Source organism: Rattus norvegicus, chromosome 2 (assembly GCF_036323735.1).
Source record: "Rattus norvegicus strain BN/NHsdMcwi chromosome 2, GRCr8, whole genome shotgun sequence".
Lineage (NCBI taxonomy): Eukaryota > Metazoa > Chordata > Mammalia > Rodentia > Muridae > Rattus > Rattus norvegicus.
The window spans coordinates 122,164,161-122,187,570 of NC_086020.1; the positions used below are offsets into that span (position 1 = coordinate 122,164,161).

At 46.9% G+C, this 23,410-nt stretch overlaps 1 protein-coding gene across 1 annotated transcript in view; it reads left to right on the forward strand.

Moving 5' to 3' along the window:
• The first annotated feature begins 293 nt into the window (after positions 1 to 293).
• The window catches only part of Fgf2 (fibroblast growth factor 2), a 54,343-nt gene continuing 31,226 nt past the window's right edge, over positions 294 to 23,410 (forward strand). The window contains exon 1 of the mRNA NM_019305.2: positions 294 to 1,000. Coding sequence (NP_062178.1) covers positions 826 to 1,000 — 175 coding nt within the window. The 5' untranslated portion in view covers positions 294 to 825. The remainder of the gene's footprint in view (positions 1,001 to 23,410) is intronic.

Genomic DNA, 23,410 nt, shown 5'->3' on the forward strand with positions numbered 1-23,410 from the left:
TGGTATTTTGGTAAACACCCTCACTGAAGAGGTGTGCTCCCACACGCAGGGAGAGAAGCTACCTAATTTCAGAACAGAAGCACAGAGAATCGGAACGTTGAGCCTATTAGGGTCTACTGAAAATTACCAACCGCAATTAACTGTAATTTTGTGAGACTCAGTTCTTTCCAAGAAACATCTAACAACTGAGGCAGGCAAACGTCAGCTCTGGGCTTTTACGTGTTGTGTTGAGGACTCAAGCGGTTTTCATCTTCCCACGCTGTCTCGGGCTGGGTGCCCAGAAAGGAAACCCAGGCACCCCATTCCTGGCCTCTGTCTCCCGCACCCTATCCCTTCACAGCCTGTGCTCTAGGGGACTGGAGATTTCCAAAACCTGACCCGATCCCTCCCCAGTTCAGTTCCTTCTACTGCTTTGGGTGGAAGGCTGGTCGTTGTGTTAAAAGGCAGGAAGGGAGAAAGTTGCATTTAAACTTTAGGAGCTGCGTCACGGCAGTCTCCTGGAGAAAGCTCCGCCGAACGGGACAGATTCTTTTTGCAACTTGGAGGCGCCGGGCGTGGGGAGGAGGCGGCGCGTGGGGCGGGGGCGCGCGGGGCCGGGGTGCAGGCGGGGACGCGGGGTGACGCGGGCCCGGGCCGCTGTAGCACACAGGGGCTCGGTCTCTCGGCTTCAGGCGGAGTCCGGCTGCACTAGGCTGGGAGCGCGGCGGGACGCGAACCGGGAGGCTGGCAGCCCGCGGGCGAGCCGCGCTGGGGGGCCGAGGCCGGGGTCGGGGCCGGGGAGCCCCGAGAGCTGCCGCAGCGGGGTCCCGGGGCCGCGGAGGGGCCATGGCTGCCGGCAGCATCACTTCGCTTCCCGCACTGCCGGAGGACGGCGGCGGCGCCTTCCCACCCGGCCACTTCAAGGATCCCAAGCGGCTCTACTGCAAGAACGGCGGCTTCTTCCTGCGCATCCATCCAGACGGCCGCGTGGACGGCGTCCGGGAGAAGAGCGACCCACACGGTGAGTCGCCACCTTCCACCCGTGCGCATGGTCTACCACACCACACTCTCCCTCGCCCTCGAGGACCTTGGGACACTGAGACGGGGCTCCCCTCAGCCCCTAGACATCATGGACCCTGGGATACAGGAAACAGCTTCATTCCTGTGTCCTCAGGAATAGGGTTTCTGCTCTGCACCTCCTCCCACAACTCCAGGTGGGCTGGCTCCTTAGTCTCTGGTCCCTCAGAGGCCATCTGCTGGATGCCAGGATGCTTCAGGCAGGCGAGGGGTCCGCGGCTCCCGGGGGTTGGGGGTAGGCGTGTCTCAACCAGGGCTCGCATCCCGCAGTCACTCAAGGAAACAGAGGCAGGATGAAACCTTGTCCTTCAATTCTGACTTGGTGACCAGAGGGACAGGGCCCTTACTCTCAGAGCTATCACATTCTCCACCCACCCAACAAGAGCAACTAGCAAACCAACCTGTGGCTTCCTTAGTAAAGCAAGGCAGACCTTGTTTCAGTGTGAAGTGCAGATCCCTTGACAGCACTGAAGTTGGGGGGGGGGTACCTACTTGCAGAGGATTGAGGGTGAGATAAGATTGAATTTGTGTAATAAAAACAGAGCCGGTCATGATATAGTTCAGGAAGCAGTACTGTCCTAACTCAGTAGGCTTGACTGTAAAGGCTTCGAAACATCACCTGCAGTGTTTGCTGTCGCAGATTGGACCCAACCTCCTGAGTCAGATGAAACCGCAGCATCTCGAGTTTCTATTCTTAATGCTTGTCCGGGGAACCACGCTTGAAGAGCCATTGGCCCAAGTGGGCTAGTTTAGGTTTAGGTCTCTAAGTATTGGAGGAGAGAGATGACTTGAGTTTTAAAGGTTGCATTCATCATTTTTTAAGGGTTCAGTTGGGGGGGTCTGACTCTTTTTTTTTTTTTTTTTGGCCTGAGAGAAGGTGTTCCGGGATCCTGAGGTCCATCCAGAGCTCTGTCTTTAAGATACCCAGGGAATTCTAGTCATTATGTAAAAGAACAGAACCCCAGGAACAAAAGGAGTTGCCCTGTGAATGTGACATACACTTTGATATTTGCTGAGTATATTTAAAGCATAGTAGGAAATACAACAGAGATAAAATATAAGAGCTGTACATATTAATGGGGATTTTCAACACACTGTATGGTCTTTAAACAGGTTTAAAAATACTTATCTCATCATTTACATTTTTATGGTAAAACTTTATCTGGATTCTCCTCTCTTGAAATGTGGCCTGATGTCTTCTGTTGTAACTACTAGCATCACTGCTGTGTCCTCACAGCAAAACATCTTACCACTACTTCTTGCTTCCTGAGTCCAGAGCACTAAGAGATTATGTGTCTGTTATTTGTTTTGGGCCTGCTGAAATTTAGAAAACCTTATCAACTGAAAAGTTGCTTGAAAGCCATTATATGAACTAGCACCGTTTCTCTATTCTGTAGAGTAGATGTTAGAGGTGTGCTTTTGTCTCTGGGATTCATCTGCTGTTGGCTTAGCTGCTAGGACAAGCTCATATGCATCACAGGTGGTTTTATTCTTTCCTGAAGCACACGTTGTTTGAAGAGTTTGTGTCACGACTAGGGGCAGACCAGGAGCAGACCAGGAGCAGACCAGGGGCAGACCAGGGGCAGACCAGGGGCAGAGAAATATCTTCCAGCCTAGGTTCTGTTTGGGACTTTACCTGATGCTTTTTTTTTTTTTTTTTTTTTGGTTCTTTTTTTTTTGGAGCTGGGGACCAAACCCAGGGCCTTGCGCTTCCTAGGCAAGCACTCTACCACTGAGCTAAATCCCCAACCCCAATGCTTTTGTTTTTTGAATGCTGTCTTGAGTTGCAGAATTATTTTTTCTTTGAAGCCTTCTGCCTTATAATTAGACAAAGGTGAGTGGGGAATAATTCTGAATTGCATAATATACTGCCACCCTGTAAAAACAGTTGTGCATTTTTCTTAAATATCAAGTGGGCTTTCATTGTTTTGTTGTTGTTGCTGTTGTTGTTGTTGTTCTCCTCCTCCCCCTCTTATTCTCCTCCTCCTCTTCCTCCCCCTCCTCTTCCTCTTATTCTCCTCCTCCTCCTCTTATTCTCCTCCTCCCCCTCCTCCTCCTCCTCTTTCTCCTCCTCCTCTTCCTTCTCTTTCTCCTCCTCCTCCTCTTCCTTCTCTTCCTCCTCCTCTTCCTCCTCTTGTTCTCCTCCTCTTCCTCCTCTTGTTCTCCTCCTCTTCCTTCTCCTCTTTCTCCTCCTCCTCCTCTTATTCTCCTCCCCCTCCTCCTCTTCCTCTTCCTCCTCCTCCCCCTCTTCTTCCTCCTCCCCCTCCTCTTCCTCCTCCTCCCCCTCCTCTTCCTCCTCCTCCTCCTCTTCTTCCTCTTCTTCCTCCTCCTCTCCCTCCTCTCCCTCCTCTCCCTCCTCTTCCTCCTCCTCCTCCTCCTCCTCCTCCTCCTCCTCCTCTTCCTCCTCCTCCTCCTCTTATTCTCCTCCTCTTCCTTCTCCTCTCTCTCCTCCTCGTTTTGTGGTAGGGCCTCTCTATGTAGCCAAGGCTGGTTTCAAACTTGAGAGGCCTCAGCCTCCTGCCTCCTGAGTGCTGGGATTGGAGGTCATTTGCCATCATACACAACTTAGTCTGTAATTTTACTTAAAATTTACTTTTTGGCTTTATTTTACTTTACATGTGTGAGTGTTTTGCCTGCTTGTATTCATGTGCAGCACCTGCATGCAGTGCCTGTGGAGGTCAGAAAAGGGCATTGGATTTCCTGGAACTGGAATTAGGATTATTGGGGCCATCATCATGTGGGTGCTGGGATCTGAACCTCTTAGAGAGGAGTGAATGCTCCTAACTGCTGAGTCATCTCTCCACCCCACCCCACCCCCTAACTTTGTAATCTACAACTGAGTGCTTCTCAAATGGACTAATTTGGCAACTGTTAGAGACTTTTGTAGACATCATAGGCTAAAAAGGCACTTCCCATATTTAGTGAAGGAACTCTTGGTGTTTAATAGGACGTGCTCCTGGTGTTTAGTGAGTGACATTCCTGGGTATTTAGTGGGGAGCCCTCCTGTGTGTTTAGTGGGGGAGTCCTCCTGGTAGAAACTCCTGGATATTTAATGTGGGACACTCCTGGGTTTTAGTGGGGATGCACTATTGGATGTTTGATGGGGGCTACTCCTGTGTCATAGTGAGGTATACTCCTGGGTGTTTAGTGGGCAGCATTCATGGGTGTTTATTTGCAGGTATTCCTGTGTGTCTAGTGACGGACTCTCCTGAGCTTTAATGGGGTGGGGGCAATCCTGGGTGTTTAGTGGGGGTGCTCCTGGGTTTTCAATGGGTAGGGGCCTGAAATGTTAAACATTGCTGTACTCAGGAGGTGCACCCCAACTAAACCATTTTAGAACTAGGAAACTTCCCACCTTCATCACTAGCGAAGACAGACGCTTGCAGTCAGGAGGAGAATAACTAACTCGTCCAGATCTTTGCCAACAACCAACTAATTCAGAGTTGACAAAAATGCCAACCTAGATCACTTTTGTGTAGTCTTACGTGGACATAACCTTATGTATAGCATGTTTTCTGAGCATGTGGGAAGCATACCGATGGTCCAGCAGATCATGATGAGGCTGAAGGGTGGACAAAGAGGCAGCGTCACCTCAACCGGACCCATCCCCAGACAGACCAAGAAATAAGAGTGGTCCGGATCCTTGAGGTGTCCACTTGACCCCAATTTCACCCACGATTTATTCCTTCTTGTTTAGATCTCTTCCAAGGTGCAGAGAGCTCTGACAGGCACACACGATCCGACAGCATCTGTACAGGCTACTGTTAATGTTAGCTAGGGAGAAGCTGGAATCAGGACAGAGGAGGGAGCCAATCTAAGAAAACTCCTCCATATGATCAGGCTGTGGCCAGTGCTTCTCAACCTTCCTAACATCACAACCCCAACCATAAAACTATTTTCATTCCTACTTTGTAACTATGCTTTTGCTACTTTTGTGAATATAACATAAATATTTTTGGAGACTGAGGTTTACCAAAGGGGTCACGACCGGCAGGTTGAAAATCGTAGATTTAGGCAGCTTTAGTGAATGATGGGCGAGGGGCCAACTCATTGTGGTTGGTACCATCCTGAGCTGGTGGTCCTGGGTTCTATAAGAAAACAAGCTGAGCACACCACAGGGAGTAAGCCAGTTTAGCAGCACCCTTCCATGACTTCAGCATCAGCTCTTGCCTCCAGTCTCCAACCCAGTTTAAGTTTCTGCCTTGGCTTCTCACAGTGGACTGTGATCCAGGATCTGTAACCCAAATATAACCCTCCCCCAAGTCATGGTATTTCATCATAGCAATAGAAACCCTAACCAAGACAGTGACTGAATGAAATCCTGAGTGCCATGGAGTTCTGGGAAGCATGCTTTGAAGACTGTGATCTACACAGTGGGTGCTGGGTAGGTGTGGAGTACAGTTCAGCTACAAGAAAATGAACAAGGTAAGGATGGGCGTGGAATGTCCTGGTTAGGAGGCCAGAGGGGACAACCAAACCTAGGGGCTTCCAGGTTCTCAGTGATGCCTGCCTCCTGGCCGTCCCCCAAGCTCTTTTCACTTGGGGGCCTATTATCTGGACCTTTTCACTAGAAGGCCTAGGAGATCTTTATTTAACATGAGAGCTATGATAAAGCAAGGTGCTGCAAGAGGCCACAATCAAGAGGTCAAAATCTGCTTCTCCTGTACATGTACTGTGCATGCCTTTCGGCATCCTTGATTTTGATCTCGGTAGCCTCTTCTGATGACCCTGGGGATGGGCTGCATTGGGTGTCTGCTCTAAAGCCTTAAGCAGGGGTTCACGTGAAATGTTCCAGGAGAAGGAACATATTTTATCCCAAGCAGCATGTAAGGCATGTGGAGGAGTGTGAGATGTGGGCTGCTGGTGGACATGCTAGCATTAAATCTATTCCAGATGCTCTTATTTAGGGGAAATGAGGGTAATTAGAAATGCTGGACCTACCCCGAGTTTCTCCTGACTACTCATTGGTCACAATTCTCTGCTCCCAGGCATTGGGGGACCTGAGATCGGCAGAGGTTGATGGTTAGCCCACACCCACAAGGAGTGGGGATGACAGCCAGGTCAACCTGCCTCCCATACTCTTTGCCACTCGACACATTCCACAGGGCTCCAAAAATAAAAACATGGATTGTGAAATCCACAGATCTCATTTTGTAGAAGCTCAGAAAAGTAGCCAGTGGCCTGAGTTACCCTCCTGATTCACCCTCCTGACCCAGCTTCTTGCCCACTTAGCTGGCCTGCAGGGCCTCTCTCTACAGCCTCCTTGCCCTCTCCCATTGCGTGGTCGTGGTACCTTCTGGATACCTGTGGCTTATCTTCCTCAGTTTCTGGACACTGAGGCCAGATGCTTTGAGGGCTCTGTGAGCCACTCTTGCTGTTTTGTGAGAGTTCTGGACAAAGTAGGCTTAGCTTTTCCATTGCCCCATGTAAATGCAGCCATTCATTTAATGGTTCTTGATGCTTTGGCCCTCCCCTCCTCTGGTCATATCTGGCAAGTTGTTCCTGCCAATTTGCCTCAATAAGCATGGTATTTACTGTAATACTGTTTGTGTGCAGTAAACAAGTGAGGTCAGACTCTCAGCTCATTAATCCTGGAAATCATGCAATCTGTAACAGCAATGAAAGGACAATTCATGAGTCACAGATATTACCACACCTTAGGAGTCTTTAAAGATGAGCTTCATGCCAAGTGACATCAGCCCGAAGGAGGCAATAGCCCCCTCATGATGTGCCCTGAGGGCTTTTGTTGGATTTGTACAACATCCATTATGTAACCAGACTTTTGACACGATGACAATCTGAGTAGTTTCTGATTTATGTCACGGGACATAGACAGACATCATTTTAAAGTTCAATTTGAAAAGCCAATCTTGTAGATACAACAAACAAACTACAAACAAGCCTATAACAAGTGAAGGTTCACGGTGATGCTGTCGAGTTGTCCCTGGTGGGCTAGCGGAGGCTTGCAGGGTTGGTCTCTGGCTGTGGGAAACTGCTCTCCGCTCACAGGAGAGTCTGACAGTCGGATGGTGACTACATGTGTTGGGAGTCTTCTCAATCTTTTCCCAAGTCCTGTCTTTGTTGGTCTTCCAACAGTCTTCCGAGGCCTCTTTGGCTTGAAGCGCACATCTGTAAGAAGGCTGGCCATCAAATGAGCACATCTGGGGCACACAGCTTAACCTCATTAGCATAGTCCGTCCAAACAAGTCTTTGTGTTGGCCTTTTGTTTGTTTGTTTTTGAGCTTTCTGTGTTTTAATGTCAAGAATCCAGTCTTGTACTTTTGTCATCACTAAGCACTGTGTGTGTGTGTGTGTGTTTCTTATTTTTAGCAACGTAATTATGCAGAAAGCCCAGTGTTGCTGCATATGCTTGGCAATGACAATATCCACACAAGATTTGCCTTCACATATGCTATGTAAAGGTTATGGTGATCTCATGGAAACAGACAGACATCTCACCAAGTGGGGAACTGTTGGTTGGTCAGGCAGAAAAAGGTATTAGCACAGGGGTTTGAGATGTGATCTCATGAACACAACAGTACAATCCTGGGAGCCATCTACAAAGTTCCAATTTTTTAATTATTCCATTGGGTAATACCTTTGGGCCACGAAGGCTCACAGTTTAAGGCTAGTTCATTAGCACATCAAATACTGTCTTAGGCTTGGCTCTTATTGAAGCTGTTTATCCACTTATCCATGAGTGGCTCTTATCTTGGAAGCATAATATTAATTCAAGTCACACAAAATGGTGTTCGAGTTGTACAATATGGTTTCACTTATGCTTGTAACAAGTTAGAAATAATTCTTATACCATGGAACTCTAGCCAAGCATGAGACATCTAAAATTCTCTGTGATTTGGGATGGTTGACTCTTATGCCTACCATTAGATCTGCATAATGATCTGCCTCTCAAAGTTCTTTTTAATAATTGTGGCCAGGGACCTTCTAAGTTGTGTTGTTGTGTGCTTCTGGAACATAGGAGAAGTTGAGAGCAGGTTGGGAGTTCCCTTTTGAGCCATGGACTGTGGCTCTTAGAAGCCAGACTGGACTGCTCTTAACCCCTGTCAGATTATTTTTAGTCAGAAGAAATGCAGGAACAGCAAGCCAGTATTCAGTGTTTAACTTATGTCTCATCCTAGTAGACCTCTGTGTCGCTTCCTACTCAAGGTGACTTATCCATTATAACCTTGCTGCTTGCCCACTTACTCATAGTAACCTAGAATGTGTGTGTGTGTGTGTGTGTGTGTGTGTGTGTGTGTGCGCGCCTTTTCAAAGGGTTATTGATCCCCAGTTGACCTCCAGCTTGAATCGTCCAGTAGAATTCCTCAGTAAAATTCCCAGGTTTTAAGAGTATTGTGGAGATTAATAGATGAAGAAAAACAGGTCAAGACCAGGGTTATGTCCCAGGTGTAATTGAACCATTAAAAAGAATTACCTTTATTTAATTCATAGTTATATTAATTTATAATACAAGCTTGTGATTACGAATTCAAATTATACCTACTCCTGAAGTGGATTTTTTTGTTTTTGTTTTTTGTTTTTTTTGTTTTTTTAAAGAGAGATGTGTACAGAGGCGTAATGATCTGGCTGGGTTCTGAGAGATTACTATTCAGGCCCTGTGAGAAGACGCTGAGACTCATGGGAGGATCCCAGGCATCTCTGTGAGATGAGCTACTCAGTACACCCTGAGTGTTTGGGGATGACAGAGCAGTCTCCGGGGACATGTGCTCAGCGGGGCTCACAGGCTGGTGTATGTTCAGACACTTGCTTAGACTTCACTCAAGGTAATTCTATCCAACAATGCCGCATTAGGGAAATCGAGGACATCTCGGAGGCTTTTCTTCTTTCTTTTCCTTTTTAAAGGATAACCAATGGAAAGATGAATCATTTCTCAGTAAAAACGAACCATATGTGCATGTATGTCTGTCTTGTCACTGAATGGTGTGTGTGTGTGTGTGTGTGTGTGTGTGTGTGTGTGTGTGTTGTGACAGTACATGCACACTGAGGTCAGAAGAGGGAGTCGGGTCCATCAGAGCTGGAGTTACAGATGGGCTGGGGGCTGAACTTTGGCCTCTGTAAGAGTAGCATGAACTCTTACTCATCAAGAGATCTCTCTCTCTGTCTCTGTCTCTGTCTCTCTCTGTCTCTGTCTCTCTCTGTCTCTCTCTGTCTCTCTCTGCCTGTCTCTGTCTCTGTCTCTGTCTCTGTCTCTCTCTCTCTCTCTCTCTCTCTCTCTCTCTCTCTCCAGCCCCAGTGCTTTGTTTTGTTTGAAACAAGAATCTTACTCTGAAGCACACACTGGTCTGGAACCCTTGGTGATCCCCCTGTCTCAGCCTCCAAGTGGTGGGATTACTGTCGAGAGCTACCATGGCCTGCAGCATTTAGGATTTTTTTTTAATTATTCACTGTGGGATTAATTTTCAGGGTTCTGAGAGCCATTTATTCTTTCTCAGCGATTCAAACCCAGAGATCCATTATTTCCTTTGATTTTACTTGCTTCCCATTTTGTAAAATGCTTTGAAGCTCACCCTGGCCCTAAGATTCTATGCCAATCACCGGGAAACTATCTTCCAGTTTAGTCGTGTAGCTTCTCTCCCCCCCTCCCCTTCCTCTCTCCTTCCCCCTCCCCCCTCCCCTTTCTGTGTAAGTTCTAGAATTTCGTCAGCAGGTCCTTTTCAGTCTCTTGCTATTCTCTGCCCCTGTGTTTCCACTGTTCTAAGGACAGGCTCTCTGCCATAGCCACAGAATGGCATGTCACTAGCTCACAGTGGTTCCTTATCCTACCAAGTTTGCATGGCTGTTTGAGCAGAGGCCAGAGACTGCCTTTCCCTTTCCTCATTACCTATGAACACATGTTCACACCTGGTTCTGCCTCCCAGTTTTTGGGGTTCTTGTTTGCCCTCCTCTTGGTTCTTCCTGGTGCTTTCTGAAGTATTCACGAGATCTGTTAGTGTTCTCAAATAATGGCTGTGTTAATTTCATTTCTGTTGCTATGTCAAGATACCCGACAAAAAAGCCACTTAAGGAGAAAAAGGTTATGTTATCTCACAATTACAGGTTAGCAGGGAGATAAAGGTGCCCGGACCTTAAAGCAGTAATCAGATTGCATCCACAGTTGAGCAGAGAGAGTGAAGTACGCAGGCCTTTTGCTCAGGTCACTTTCCTGACACTGCTACAGTTCAGGACCTAGACCTAGAGAATGGTGATCCTCAATTTTATGTTCAATCCTCTTACATCAATTAACATAAGCAAGGTAGTCCTCACAGACACATAGACCCATCAGATCTGGACAATCCTTCACTGAAACTCCCTTCTGTCAATGTAAACTTATCATCCCCATGACGTTCAGCACCTTCTGTCTCTGTCACTTGTGGATATCCCCATGACTACTGTGCTTGATGCCTTGATGTCGCCAACGTGGTAGATCCACGTCTTTCCACAGTTGGACTCCCCTAATATAACTTCAGTTCCCCAAAGACTCTTTCTCCTCAATCTCCCTCTAGTACCCTCCTCCCATTCTTAGCGTTTTCTGGGAAAACCCAATATATCCTACCTCAGCAGCCCCCTGTGACCCTTCTCTGTCTTCCTGAGGAGAGCTTATGGAGTCCATTTTGACTCCTGCCCTTAAAGAGGGAATAAATAAAAGAGGGAAACACTTTTATTTATCCAGTGGTTTATATGTCTGTGTATTGAACTGGATCTGGGAACACTTTAAGGTAAGGAGTGGGTGAGAATTTCTTAATCTACCCTCACTCACAGTGGAGTGAAACACCATAAAAAATGTTTCCTGTGTTAACCATTCATCCAACAAGCTAGCCAGGGCTTTTCACCTGCCTTCCGGCCTCTTGGCCATGCCCCATTCTTAGTTCAGCCAGGCTGACCTTTATAGCTGGAACCCCTGTCTCCTTTCCCTCCCAGCCCAGCTCCCGTGTACCACCCACAACTCAGTCAGTTCTTGGAGTTTTCATTATCTTTACCAGTTGGATGGAGCTGAGAAGGGGTTTTTAAACACTGAAGTAATCTAGTCACTCAAGGTTCCGTAAGTAGCTCCACATCATCTGAGAATCTGAGGTTGAGCTGCTCCTTTGAGTCTCCCTGTGGCTCAGCTGCTGAATTCGAGGTCAATGTGAGGCACATGGGGGTTCAACCAACCAGCTTATCTCGCTCTGTGTTCCCTTCTCTCCCTCCATTCTTCCTTCTGTTCTTTCTAGCCTTCCCCCTTTCATCATTTTTTAACTTTGAGCTAGACGAGCATTCTGTCCCAGGACTGAATAAAGGCCTGGATGTTAGTAAGCACAATGTGACACGAGAGGGATGTGCAGTGTGAGTTGCCATGGTAGCCCCATGGTTCTTCTATGCAGGCACCTTTCTCATTAGCCCGAGGATGCTCCCACAGAGGGTTTTCTCCCCAGCTCTGGAGGAGAAGCTCCCTGCTTCTATTTGATCTTGAGGCTCAGCTCCAGAACTGCTCCCTAGCCTCTCACAGAGGAAGCCAGCAGATTTGTGCCCAGTGCCAGAATGTTTCCCCATAACCTGAGGAATGCAGGCTGGGGTGGGGGCTTGCATACTTGACTCAGGCACCTTAATGCCTAAGCTGCTCTTCCTCCAAGTGGCAAACTTCATAGAGGAGGGCTGAGGAGTGTCTGGCACCCTTGTTGGTGTCCTTTTTGACTGTGAGGAAACGGCACGGATAGCTTCACTCAGATTCCCAAGCCAGTATTCATCACAACAATCTGTAAAACTCTTAGAAGGACCGAGCTTGTGTGACAGAGTGAGTCAGACTCTTTGTAATGGGATGTCTGCAGGGGAGGGTGGGGGAGAGAGGGCTGAATAACCACCCCTGAATAACTGTCTCCTCTGCCTCCTCTCTAAGCTGAATCACTTTATAAGCAGGAAACAATTCATAGGTTTTGTAATGGCCACTATCCAAACAGGAACCAGAAGAGCATAAAACAGTGCAGCCGTACGTCCATTTAAAGGTTCCTTTCAAGGGACAATGAAGGGGTATGGGAAGACAGGCTGCACACATAAAAATTGTTGGAAAACAAAAATTACCTTGGGGGACATACTACCTGAAGAGCATCCTTTATATTTAACTAGAAATAAATCTCTCTACTGTATGTAAGTCTTATGTATTTCATATAGTATCTCTGTTAATTTATTTATTTTTGAGACAAGGTTTCTCTGTGTATCTCTGGCTGTCGTGGGATTCACTCTGTAGACATGTAGACCAGGCTGGCCTTGAACTCAGAGATCTGCCTGTCTCTGCCTCCCAAGTGATGAGATTAAGGGTAAGCACCACCATCATCCAGCATGTATAGTATCTTTAAAACAATGCCTGGTGCGTGTCTTCTTTCTTCCTTTTTTATTTTTCTATTGTATTTTAATTAAGTTCTAAATTTTCCTTATAGCTATTTCTAACCTTGGTCTCATTTAAAGGGTATGTGTGTGTGCTCGTGTGGGCACAGGATACACATGGGTGTTGCATGAGCGTGTGTATGTTGAGGAAGGTATTATTTACTAACTGGCTAGTGGAGACTTACGAGGAAAGGCTGCGGTGGTTTTGTATGTTCTGCTTAAGTTTGTGCACTTTGCACGGTTGGTCTCTTTCTGTTGCTTTCCAGCTTAACAGAAAATAGATGTTTAAGATCCTTTGTCTAAGTCATGTTTAACCTTTACTCTTTATTTTTTAACTTTGAACTAGACGAGCATAATAAGGACTCTTAACCTTATTTCTTATTTATTTTTATATCAGTTACTCAAAACCCAGAAATACAGAATTGGAACGTAATTCAAGAGTGATTTGAAGGGCAGTCTTGCTTTGGTTGAGTGTACTAATACATGAAGAAACAAGCTACAGAAGTTGCTGGAATTAAAGGTGGCAGCAGAAATGCCCTCAGCTGTCAGAGGGCAGGAAAGCGAGGCACGTATTGATTTCTGAAGGGTTAATACAAAAGCCGTGATGGACTCATGGATCTGTCCAACCTTGTCAGACAATGGAGTTCCTGCACTGAGATGCAGACTCTCTCCCCCCTACAGAAGAGGAAGGGCCAGGTGGTCAGTTTTCACTGCCGTAGCTGAGGCTCATACATTTACTCAGTACTGAACAAACCAATGAAGGGATGAAATTTTTGAGGGCACGCTGTTTTTCCTCTTTAGAAATAGAATTGTTTAACTATCAGGTACAATCCCATGAATCAAGGATCATTCCTCATTTTACAGGTAAGAAAAGATTTTTTTCACCCGAGGCTTTTCAAAGCCACAGTCTCTGTCTAGGAGAACAAGCAGTGAATTCTGCCTTCTATAAGTTTCCTGTTTAGAAGACAGGCACATGGCAGAAATGTGAACAGAAGTTGGTTTTGTGGCAGTGAGATCCAGTCTCTGATTTTGCTTGATATATTGAAAAATGCATCCGTGTTAAAGAGCCTGAAAATTAAGAACCAAGGCTCAGGGGCAGGCAGAGAAAAGCTGTTTTCCTGAAGGCCCAAGTGACCACACGGCGAAGAGATCATGAGGTGAGCACATCTTCCAGAAGCAAAGATAGTTTTCTTTGTTGAGGAGAAGTTTGTCTTCTTTTCTTCCGTGTTATCTGAGTCTGTAGAGGTGGGTACCTGGGTATACATCCTAGGTCTTGGAAGTCATAGCCTTTCTCTTTGGATCGGAGAAACTGCTAAACTAAATTAAATGTGGTGGCTCTATTTTTTTTTTAAGATGGTTTGAAGTTGTTCTGGGGTTGCGCTATGCCTAAAGCTAAAGGAAGCCATCTGTTCCCCAACCCACCCCCCAAGTCCCCCACCCCGTTTGTTTCCTGCTTTGGCCGGGGCCCACCTCGTTTGTTTAGATGTTGCCTGTACTTTTGTTCTCATGGCAACAGCTGATGCCCATCAAAGGCTAAAGTTTGTATTGCCTGTCCCTTTACAGAGTGTTCACTGACGCCTGGCTCGGGCTACAAGGTTTCCCTGTGTAGCCTTGGCTGCTGTGGAACTCACAGAGCTCTACCTGCCTCTGCCTGCTGAGGACTGGATTAAATGTGTATGCCACCACTGCATAGCTTATTTTGACGTCTTGATTGTGGTGTTTCTGCTGTTCCCACTGTTAGGTCTCATATAATATGCTCATGGCTTTTACTCCCCTGCCTTTTAGCCCATGGACAAAGTTGCTATCTCCAGGCTGATCTATTATTAAACACGTTTGTTAATGATTTAATGTCATGTAATACACTGGAAGCACGCATCCTTCTAAACAATATAAAGGATAAAATGGTGATACTGATTTATTTTTATCTATTGTTATACCAGGGATTGAACGCTGGGCCCTGTGTATGCGAGAACGGGTTGCCTATTTGTTGTGGCAAAACGCCCGATAAGCAGCCACCTGAGGCTTAGTTTTGTGTCTCTGTCTGGGGAAGTACAGCCTACCATAGCAAGGAAACCTTATAGAGGGAGTGGCTTGTGGCTTAGGCAGCAAGAAAGTAAAGCCATCTGCTTACTTGGAGGCTGATTGGGAAAGAATGGTTAGGTCTAAGTCATTGCTATAACCCATAAGGTGCCCCTCATCTCCCCAGCAGCCCACATCTTCTAAAGATGCTTTACTCCTACAGGCTGCACAACCTCCCATGACAGTGTCACCAGTTGGAGACTAAATATTCAAACACATGAGCCTGTGGGGACATTTGACATTCGCACCCTGATATTCTATCTGTGTCTCGCAAAGGCTCATAGCCATCTCACGTTGCAAACGTCACCACAGTCTCTCTGTTCTAACATCATTTAAAGGCCCAAAGGTCGAAATGGAGGAATACGCAGAGCAAGGAAAGACTGAACTCCGGCAAGATACAACCCAGCAGAAAGAACAAACTGTGCCATCCCTGTCTGGTGCCTAGGACTGCAAAGGGCATGGGTGGACCCACCTGTCCTGCTCTGATGCCTAAAGCACATGTCCTTTCTCTTGGCTCTACTGGTACCTACACCGCTTCTCGGTGGATGGCCCACATGCTTGACATCTCATACTTCCTAGACTCCATTACAGCTAGGCTTCACATGCACAGCTTTACACAGTGGCCTCTTGGCCACCTTATAGGGAATCCGGCCCAGTCTGGCCTCTGTGACTTTCTGAAACTTCAAGTCTCTTTGATCTTATAATTCTTGCCTTTTGCAAGTCTGTAAAAACTAGTACCATGTGGTTAAGTTCTGCTGCCATTTCTGTAGCTTGAACTTCTTCTCCACGGCTGTGGTGGCTTTTGTGTGCCTTGTGGGCTGTTGTTGAGAAGGAACCTCTCCAGCAGCTCTACCACTTGACGGGTATAGTCTCCTGCATTTTGTCTCAGTGCTGACTACACAGTATCTCCTTGCATTAATCTCTTTAGTGCCCACCACTGCTTTATCCTCAATACTTCATCCCCTGCTTTAAATCCAGCCACCCTCCTCTGTGTGCCAAACTGCATGCATTGCCTGTACGTTCTTCCTCACTATAAATCTGGTTAAAAGCATTGAGTAATAACCATATCACAGGCTAGACACTAAACTGCTGTGAAACTTCCTTCTCCAAACAAAGTAGCCCTTCAGCTTCGGACCTCTTTTTTAGAATATGGGTATAAGGCAGCAAGATACTTTGCCAGAATGTAACATAAAGGGCCCCTCGTATCCAGTAGAGCCTTGCTCCCCTCTGAAAGTTCACAGACCTCACTTACGATGTTCACTGGGCATGCTAGTTTTCCCCATCTTCATCTGAATGGCTCATTAAGTCTTGCTTTCAGAACTCTGAGACTTCTTCAATCTACAGTCTCAGACACTGCCATATTATACCCACAGCCAGTCCCAGAAGCCGGTGAACCACCCCACCAGGTTTAGCACAAAGAAGACACCACTTTTCTTTCTTTATTTCTTCCTTCCTTTTTTCCTTTCTTCTTTCCTTCCCCCCCTCTTTCTTTCTTTGTAATGGCACAGGGTCCTACTATATAATCCCCTGGCTTGCCTGGAGCTTACTGACATGCTAGGTAGCCCAAATTGATCTTGAATATTCAAAAGTACCTCTGCATCTGCCTTTTAGGAGGTAGGACTTCTCATGCTCTAGGACTCTGATTTTTATATTGGTTACTTTTCTTATCACTGTGACCAAATATTTGACAGGAGAAGGGGTCTATTTTGGCTCATGGTTTGAAAGTATAGTTTATCATGGTGGGTCACGGCAGGGAAGGCATGGGAGTGCGGCCTGAGGGAAAAGTGCAGCTCAGAGGAAGAGCTGCCAAGGCTTGAGTTCTGTCCTGTGCTGGGTCCAAGGATGTGGCAGATGATTGAAATCAGAGTAGCCTTTTTATCCTTCACCCTCTTCTTTCTCCACCGTCCATTTTCCCCCAAACTGAAACTGTTCTTTTTCCTAGGTCGTCAGGCCTGGGTTGGTGGTAGTTGTTAAGTCGATGCCTAGGAGGGTAGGCCTCTAGCATGGCTGTGAAGATTAGATTAGCCTCTGAGAATGTCTGTGAGGGGTCGTCTTGACTGTTAGTTGATGTGAGAGGACCCATCTTAGTAGTGGGGGGAATCCCCCGGGCAGCATCCCCTGGCAGGGTCCCTGGGCAGCGATCCTACACTGTGTAGAACGGAGAGGAAGAGCTGAGCTCTAGCAGGCACGAGCTCATTACTCTCTTCTTCCCTTTGTGGATTCAGTGAGACCAGCAGCTCCAAGCTCTTACCACTGAGGCTCTGCTGCACATCATGAACTGTACCCTGGAACTGTGAGCCAAACAAATGCTTGTCCCTTAAGCTGCTTTCTGTTTTATCACAGCAACAGGAAAAGAAACCGGTGGAGGGAATGACTCCTTCTTGAGTGAAAGCACTTCTCACTCCCCCAATCAGAAATCTTCAAGCACCTCCTCCGGAAGTCTGCCCCAGTCCCTTTCCCTTTAACAGTTCATCCTTGAATGTTGTTCGTCAGGCCTTCTGCAGTGTACAGTTAGTATAAGGAGTACTCTTTCCTATGGATGAGAAATCAGGGTCAAAAGTCCAGCCCTCTGGCCTTTCAGAGGACTAATTTCTACTTGGAATATCAAGGATTCTGCTAGGCATGGGGCAGCCTGTGGATACCTTGGGAAGGATGAGGAGGCTTGGAGAGAACAGATAGCAGAATAAGAAAACCTGCAGTAGGAAAAGGACCTGCAGATCATCCTCACAGCAACCCTGGGAGCACTGCAGTCTGACTGGGAGCACTACAGTCTGACTGGGAGCACTACAGTTTGGTTGGGAGCACTACAGTTTGGTTGGGAGCACTAAAGTTTGACTGGGAGCATTACGGTTTGACTGGGAGCACTACAGTTTGGTGGGTTCACTACAGTTTGGTGGGTTCACTACAGTTTGGTGGGTTCACAGGGAACTGACGTTTTCTTGTTTTTCTTACTAGGATTGAACCCAGGGACCCATATAGATTTTAGGTTGTTATTACAAATCTAAATTGGGGGGGGGGAGTGAGGGTTGTTAGACTTTGCACCCAATTTCAGCAGCAAAGAGCCTAATATTTCTATGCAAGACATTTCTTTAGTTATTTATGTCTATCCCTCTCGATTCAACTAGTTTTTCTTGGAAGGCACTGAAGGTAGTTGTATTACCCAGGGTAGCCTTTCTCTCCATTTGTTCATCCGATTTAAAAGGAAAACAGTGGGCATATCTGTTTGGTTACACCTACTTTGAATATTTTCCAGGCCCGAGTTACATTTTGGCCATATTTAATGATGTAGAACTGGAGAGCTTTTGTGTTTCGGAGTTCTGGAGAACCTGTGTGCCACTTCCACAGGGGGACGGGTGTTCCCTGAGCAGTCTGTTTTTCTGGAAGGAGCCTAACACACCCTGGCTGACCGGGAAGCACAGGATCTGCTCTACAATGAGGCCAGAGAACAAACCCTTTAGAAAGTAGAGCAGTGTTGAAGGCGGCCTGCATGAGGCTGCATCTTCTCTCAGGTTGAGAAGTGTAATGTGGGTATATCTCAGGTGGCCTCCCGGCCTTGAAAACAGGGATAGGCTGTTTTCTGAGACGGTACATAGCACCTATTCATGTTCTCATGGCCCCCCGTAGTCCAAAATATGGTTAGAGCAGAAATCATAGATGTGGAAAAACTGTGTTCTCACTGACCCACCTAGCTGTCACTGAGATAATATTTGTGAGCTGCAGCACTCTGAAAATGGAGTTGCTATGTTGTACACTGATGTGAGCCCTCATGTTGGATGAATCCACCACAAAGGGCTCGAGGAACCCGACTGCTCTGTGAGTTATGAGGCATGTTTGTCAGGAATGGTGCGGAAGGGCCTGACACTCAGGTATAGTGCGCTGTTGCATGGGGCAAACTGCCTTTCGTGTTCTCAGTACATTGGAATAATAATGGCTGAGAACACTTACTGCCATCTTTCAGAATAGCTGAGAAAGCAGACTTGTGCATTCTTAACGCAAAGCCACAAAAGGTGTGTGAGGGACTGGTGTACCAGTTACCTAGAGCTACAGACTGCACTCCTGAAGAGAGGCATCGCTCTGCACAAGTCCACAGAGGGTAGGGGCATTTATGGCTGCTCAAGGTTTCTGTTTCATCAGCCAGTCAGGTCTCGTTTCACTTCGAGCAGCCAGGTTCTGTTACCTAAGGTTCTCTGGGAAGCTGGGAGGACTCAGCTATTGGTTGCTGGAAGACCAACCCTGTGACTCTTTTCCAGTGAGTATAATAATTCCACTCCTGGCTTTACCAGTTTTCAACTCTTTGTTTTCTGTTTGCCTTATGGTAAAATGACTCTAAAACTTTTTGGTATTGGTATAGTGTCAGTATCTTTTAAATTTTATTTTAAACATCATTTGTGACCAAACAAGTCATACCTCAAATTTAAAAACAATAAAAAAAATTGTTACGTTAGCCATAAATTGTCTGTTGTATGATTGCATGTGCCACTAGGTGTTTGGGGTTTAAAAATGAACTAAGATATAAGGGTTTTATAACTTATATCTATCATCTGCTAGGGCAAGAAAGAAGTACGTCGATAAAAGTGATAAAATACTTGAGACATGGGTGTTATATAGCCCAGGCTGACCTTGAACTTGAAACTTTTCTGCCTCGGCCTCTTGAGCACTGGGATTAAGCATGGATTAGACCAGGACACGCCAATAGGGGAAGTTAGGCACAGATTCAGACAGAAGTGCCCCTTGAGCAGAGTGTTAAGCAGCCAGGGGGTTTGTGCCAGGTGTGCAGTGTGGGTAAAGACACGAAGCCTCAGGAGGCGGGGCCAAGTGTGTTGTATTCTGGGAACTGTGATGGAATAGCTGAAGTAAAATGAGAAGCAAAACTAGCCTCAGGCTGGATTGGTATGGGTCCTGCAAGCCTTGCCGAGTGACTTGGTGTCCACCGTAAGGCAGGGGGGAACTACTCTTGCAGTCTACAGGGAGGGGCTTAGTCAGAGGTGGGCTTTTGGGTGAAGGATGGGAGCAGCAGGGTCAGGAAGTTGCTGCAGCTGCCTAGGTGAGAAGCTTGTGTCTGTCAGGCCTCTGCTTAATGCGGAGCAGTGTGCGTGTTCTCACACACCTGCTCTGGAACAGAAACCTTCCGTTCTTCACGGGAGGAAAGGAAGTTGTTGATCAACACTGAAAACACCGCCCTGTTATTAAATGCATGCAACTCTCCAACTGTCCACTCCTGTGGTAAATGCACAGGAGGGGACGTGGGAAGGGTACGCACTGAGCTGATTGCAGGTTGGATCACTTTGAAGGGAGCCTGGTCTGGGGAACAGAGACATGAAGGGAATCTTCTGTGCTCGAGGATGAATGACTTTTTTTTTTTTCCGGAGCTGGGGACCGAACCCAGGGCCTTGCGCTTGCTAGGCAAATGCTCTACCACTGAGCTAAATCCCCAACCCCGAGGATGAATGACTTTTAAGAAGGAATGTATCCAGGCATGTATGCAATGTTCTGAGGCGAGTGAGTGGTGGGTGGGTGGTGGGGACCTGTTACAGAGTAACTCTGGAATACTGGAATGTGCTGAGGAGAGAGCTAGGCAGCAGTGTTCTTGTCTTTGAACAAGTGGAGTGTGGGTCTGGGTCTTCAGCCTTCAGTCATCTGGTGACTGAGGTAACCAAGAAGTAAACAAGCCCACCTCACAATCTGTCTGGGCACCTGATTACAGAACAGCGCTACTTATAGGAAGTCATTAATCACAGCCCTCTAGAGAGACAGGACCAATAGGAGACTTGGTCAATCAACAGATTAACAGATGGCTATGTTAATTTAAGTAATGGTCTGTGAGATCATAGAGGCAGCCCAAGAGGAAACTACAGGAGGTTTGATGTGGTTCCAGTCCAAAAGCCATTTGCTGTCAGAAGCCTCTCCCTCTGCTCACTTCTGGGCCTGACTGAATGAGGCCCACCCACACAAGGGCAGAATAAACCTAGTCTTGCCTGAGGTCCCAAGAGGAAAATGAGTAAGGCCAGGCTCCCCGTGTTAGTCAGCTTCCTGCTACTGTAGAGATCGCCAGAGACGGTCAACACATAAAACGTTGACTTTGGCTGATAGTCCTAGAGGTTTTGGTCCATAAGGGGTAGATTCTGTGGCTTTGGGTGCTGCGGCAAAGTAGCACACTGTGGTTGGAGTGTGTGGGGAACACTACTGTTGCCTTAGGCTATGGTGAAAAGGGAACAGGCAGTTGAGCTGTGAAATCTGGATGCCGTCATGGGCAATGTAGATAATGAACTGATGCTCTCCCACACCACTGGTCATGCCAGCCTGGACGCCCATCACAGCAGATATGTTTCTAGTATGCTCTCTTTCAGTAATGGTGTGTGAGATCATAGAGGCAGCCTGGAGAGGAAACTTTAGGAGGTCTGGTGTGGTTCGAGTTCAAAAGCCATTTGCTGTCTGAAGCCTTTCCTCCTTTTCGGGTCTTTGCCTGACTGAATGCCAATATAGGACATAAAAGGCCAGGTAGCCTTATGGACCCAGAGTGGTAGCTGGACTTTGCAGTACTGGGAAGGAGGGATTGAGTGGCATTCAGGGAGCTAGGCTGCAGGGACTGGAAGCTGGGAGGCAGTGGTGAAAGTGGAGAAAGATGGAGCTGGAGTCACACTAGGTGGGCGAAGAGGGGAGCGTGCACTTCCCGGTTGAAGCTGAGGAACACAGCTGTAGGAAGATGCTCTGACCAGCGGCAGTCCATAGTTCTGGGGTGTCACGGGCAGGGGTGTGGGCCAGGGTAGGGAAGACAGCTCTGGCATGGATCCTAACGGAACTGGTGGGTTGTAGATTGTGTCCTAGTTCACAGGTTCTTTTCATGAGCCTTAAGTGTGTGACTGTGGGGAGGCCTTGGTGCTCTTGGCCTTGGTGCTCTGGTGGGTAGGGTCAGATGACCATCTCTTTTTTATAGTTTGATTGCATGTATTCATTCCACATGACTGGCTTCGTTGTGACAATTTCATACATGATACAATGTACTTTTATCACAAACTCCAGCATTATCCCTCCTTATACAGCCCCCTACACACACATATATGCATACAGTCCTTTCTCTTCCACTACAGTACCCTTCTGTTTTCACAGCATCTCCACCCTCACCCCTATCCCACCCCCATCTCCACCCTCACCCCCACCCCCAGATTCAGCAAATGAGAGAAAGTACAGTGCTCTACTGCCTTAGTTAGGGTTTTATTGCTGTGAGAAAACACCATGACCAAGGCAATGCTTATAATAAGACTAATTGGGGCTCAGTTTCAGAGGTTCAGTCCACTATCATCATGACAGGAAACATGGCAGTGTCGAGACAGGCATGATGCTGGAGAAGCCAAGAATTCTACATCTTGATCCAAAGGCATCCAGGAGGAGGCTCTCATTTCATATTAGGTAGACTCTGGACATAGGAAACTTCAAAGCCCCACAGTAACAAAAAGGCCACACCTCCTGATGGTGACACTTCCTAGGGGCCAAGCGTTCAAGCCTACAAATCTATGAGGGATAAACCACCACATTTACCTTAATCTGATTTATTTTATAATTATCTCCAGTTCAAATAATTTTCCTGCAGATATCCTGTTTGCCTTTTGTAGTGGCTGAATAATACTCCATTGTATATATTTTCCATATCTATGAATCTGGCGATGGGCATCTAGGCTGTTTCCATTATTATAGGGGTTATGAACAGTGCCATGATGGTCAGGAAGTGTTAGGTCACAGTAGGCAATAGGAAAAAAGGAAGCATGGCAAAACTGCAGTTTGCCTACATAGGCTACAGCATAAAGGATATTAGATAAAAAGGAAACTTAAAAGCTAAAACAATGAAGCCGAGAAACCTGAGGATAGAAACAGAGATACTTGCAGTCGGGTGTGAGATATCCACGTGAACCCTAAGAGGCAACCAGGCCAGTGATGGCAAGCATGCTGGATAGCTTCCATGAGAGCCTCCCCTCAAGGAAACACACTCTAGGTCCGACTGCTCATTGTATATTCTTGCTTTATTACTTCTCACACAGCTCGTTGCTGTAGTCTAAGGTGTAGTAAGGATGGTTGTTAAGAAGGCAACCATATTTCAAGGATGGAATCCCAGACTGTGGTGGTTTGAATACACTTGGCCCCTAGGGAATGGGACTGTTAGGAGGAGAGACCTTGTTGGAGGAAGTGTGTCAGTGTGGGGGTGGGCTTTGGAGGTCTCAGGCTTCACACATTGCTGAAGAGAACTTCCTCCTAGCTGTGAGCCTCTCCTGGTTGCCTTCAAATCAAGATGTAGAACTCTCAGCTCCTTCTCCAGCACTATATCTGCCTAGACACTGCCATTCTTCCTGTTATGATGATAGTAGACTAAAACTCTGAACCTGTAAGCCATTCCCAATGAAACATTTGCCTTTATAAGAATTGCCTTGGTCATAGTGTCTTGTCATAGCAATGGAAGCCCTAAGACAAAGACCATATTGCAACAAGGTGATAACCAAGAACACCACAGCAGCTTTTTGGTAGCCACAAGAACAAAGACCTTCATATAACTAACAGCATGCGGGACACCTGCAAAGTCAGAGGTAGCAACAACAGCTAGACACTAATGAGCAGGAAAATCAAGAGCAAGACTAACAGAGAGCTTAATGTGATTACCAGCAAGCCGCCTGTAAGGTGGGGTAGCAACAACGGCTAGACACCAATGACCAGGAGGTAGGAAGGGAGTAGCACTCAGTGAGTGGCTGACAGCAGACAGACAGTCACATCAACAAGCCAGAGTCAGAGTGGGCAGGGGAGGTGTCATCCAGCCATAACTGGGCAGAAGATGCATGGTCATGCCCTTGTTGTGCTTGGGAGGCAAGCCTAATATATGTGGACCCTTTGTTGGTGCAGCCCATAATAACTCAGAGGAAAAGGACGCAAGTAG